General features: G+C 37.3%; 1 protein-coding gene across 4 annotated transcripts in view; it reads right to left on the reverse strand.

Annotated features, from left to right (window-relative positions):
- sema6a (sema domain, transmembrane domain (TM), and cytoplasmic domain, (semaphorin) 6A) overlaps positions 1 to 1,481 on the reverse strand; it is a 125,363-nt gene that overhangs the window by 52,341 nt on the left and 71,541 nt on the right. For all 4 annotated transcript variants that reach the window (XM_014002621.1, XM_014002622.1, XM_014002619.1 and 1 more), the window contains exons 5-6: positions 1,098 to 1,160; positions 464 to 565 (exon numbers count right to left, since the gene is read on the reverse strand). In XM_014002621.1, the coding sequence (XP_013858075.1) occupies positions 464 to 565; positions 1,098 to 1,160 (165 nt within the window). The remainder of the gene's footprint in view (positions 1 to 463; positions 566 to 1,097; positions 1,161 to 1,481) is intronic.

Here is a 1,481-nt window from a genome sequence, read left to right on the forward strand (position 1 = left end):
ATATATATATATATATTGGACCCAAGGTAAAGAAAAAAATATATTTTTTATTTTCCTGAAAGTTTTTTGGACAAACCCACATAAATATGACCCAGCAGAAGTTTACAGGAGATGGTTGAATTGGATTTCAGGTCGGTGTCATCACCTGCATTTCACACTGTGTGTATGTGTGGGTGAAAAATATGGGTTGATAGGTTTCTGTGCTTCTAAATCGAGCGTGTCAACCTGGAGATAAAGACTTAAGAGGAGGCCTGCTGACTTGTGAAAGTCATCGAGCTACCCTCAGCGCCACAACTCTTACAGCTGAAGTTAAAAAAAAGAAAGAAATACTAGGAAATGTGTTTGTGTGCAACAACAGAAGAAAGGAAAATTAAGCAGGAGTTTTAAAGTCTGGATGCAGAACGTACGACACACGTCTGTCACTGAGGTAGATTTCTGTGGATTTTTTTTCTGCCACCCCTACCTTGTAGGTTCGACAGGAGGGATTGAAGGCGTTTGTTCCACAAACAAACAAGGTGTCATCATTTTGCTGCAGGAGGACTTTGATGAAATTGTGACACTCGTCCTTCGGGGAAACGCAGGCCAGGATAAGAAACAAAGAGAATAAAAAGAAAGGAAGTCCATGGTGACATTTGTGTGTTATTCTTCTCATAGCTTGAACAACAAGATATTTCCTCTTTCAAATGTAGCATGTAAGATGAGTAAGGAGCATGTGCAACAAACACTGGAACATTTCGTCTGGGGACATGTTTGTGGCAGATTTTTATGTGCCTTTTAATGGCTTTCTCTAGCAATATTGAAATAGTAAATCTTTTTTTTAATCTTAAAAAAACAGTAACAGTGCAGATAAATATAAGAATTTTCACTAATGTGATTCATAAGATATAAGAGCAGAAACTCATAAATTACAAACAATATGTTATTGCAAATGTGCAGCCTTTTATCGATGTGTGTGTGTATAAATGTGAGAAATTAGGTGAGATACTCTGAGTTATTGAATTTGATCTAAACTAAACAATGTGTTTGACTCTGGAAGTGTTTTGTGCAACATAAAGTGATAGTTGTTGCATAAATCACATTAAGGTGAAGCTTCTTACCTTATGCTTTCCTTTCATTCTGCAGGTGTCCACATCTGGTTGTCTGGACTTCCACGTCATTTTCTGAAGACAAAAAAAAAAGACCAGAAAAACAAATAAACATTACGAGAGGAGAAAAGAAACAGACAGAGCTATTGCAGCTCAAAATTCTGCCCACACAGTGATCAGTAATCATTAAATATTTCCAATTATTGATTTTCCCTCATGAGGAAACTGCTCTGAGGTGAACTTTATTCTCTTGATGGACTGATAAACGGTTTAACTCTTCAAACTAAAACACTAACCTTAGATCCGAAAGGACCCCCACTGCATCTTACACACATATTCGTCACTGCCAAGTCTCAAACACTAACACACACACACACACACACACACACACACACA

Source organism: Austrofundulus limnaeus, unplaced genomic scaffold (genome assembly GCF_001266775.1).
Source record: "Austrofundulus limnaeus strain Quisiro unplaced genomic scaffold, Austrofundulus_limnaeus-1.0 Scaffold14, whole genome shotgun sequence".
In the NCBI taxonomy this organism is placed as follows: domain Eukaryota; kingdom Metazoa; phylum Chordata; class Actinopteri; order Cyprinodontiformes; family Rivulidae; genus Austrofundulus; species Austrofundulus limnaeus.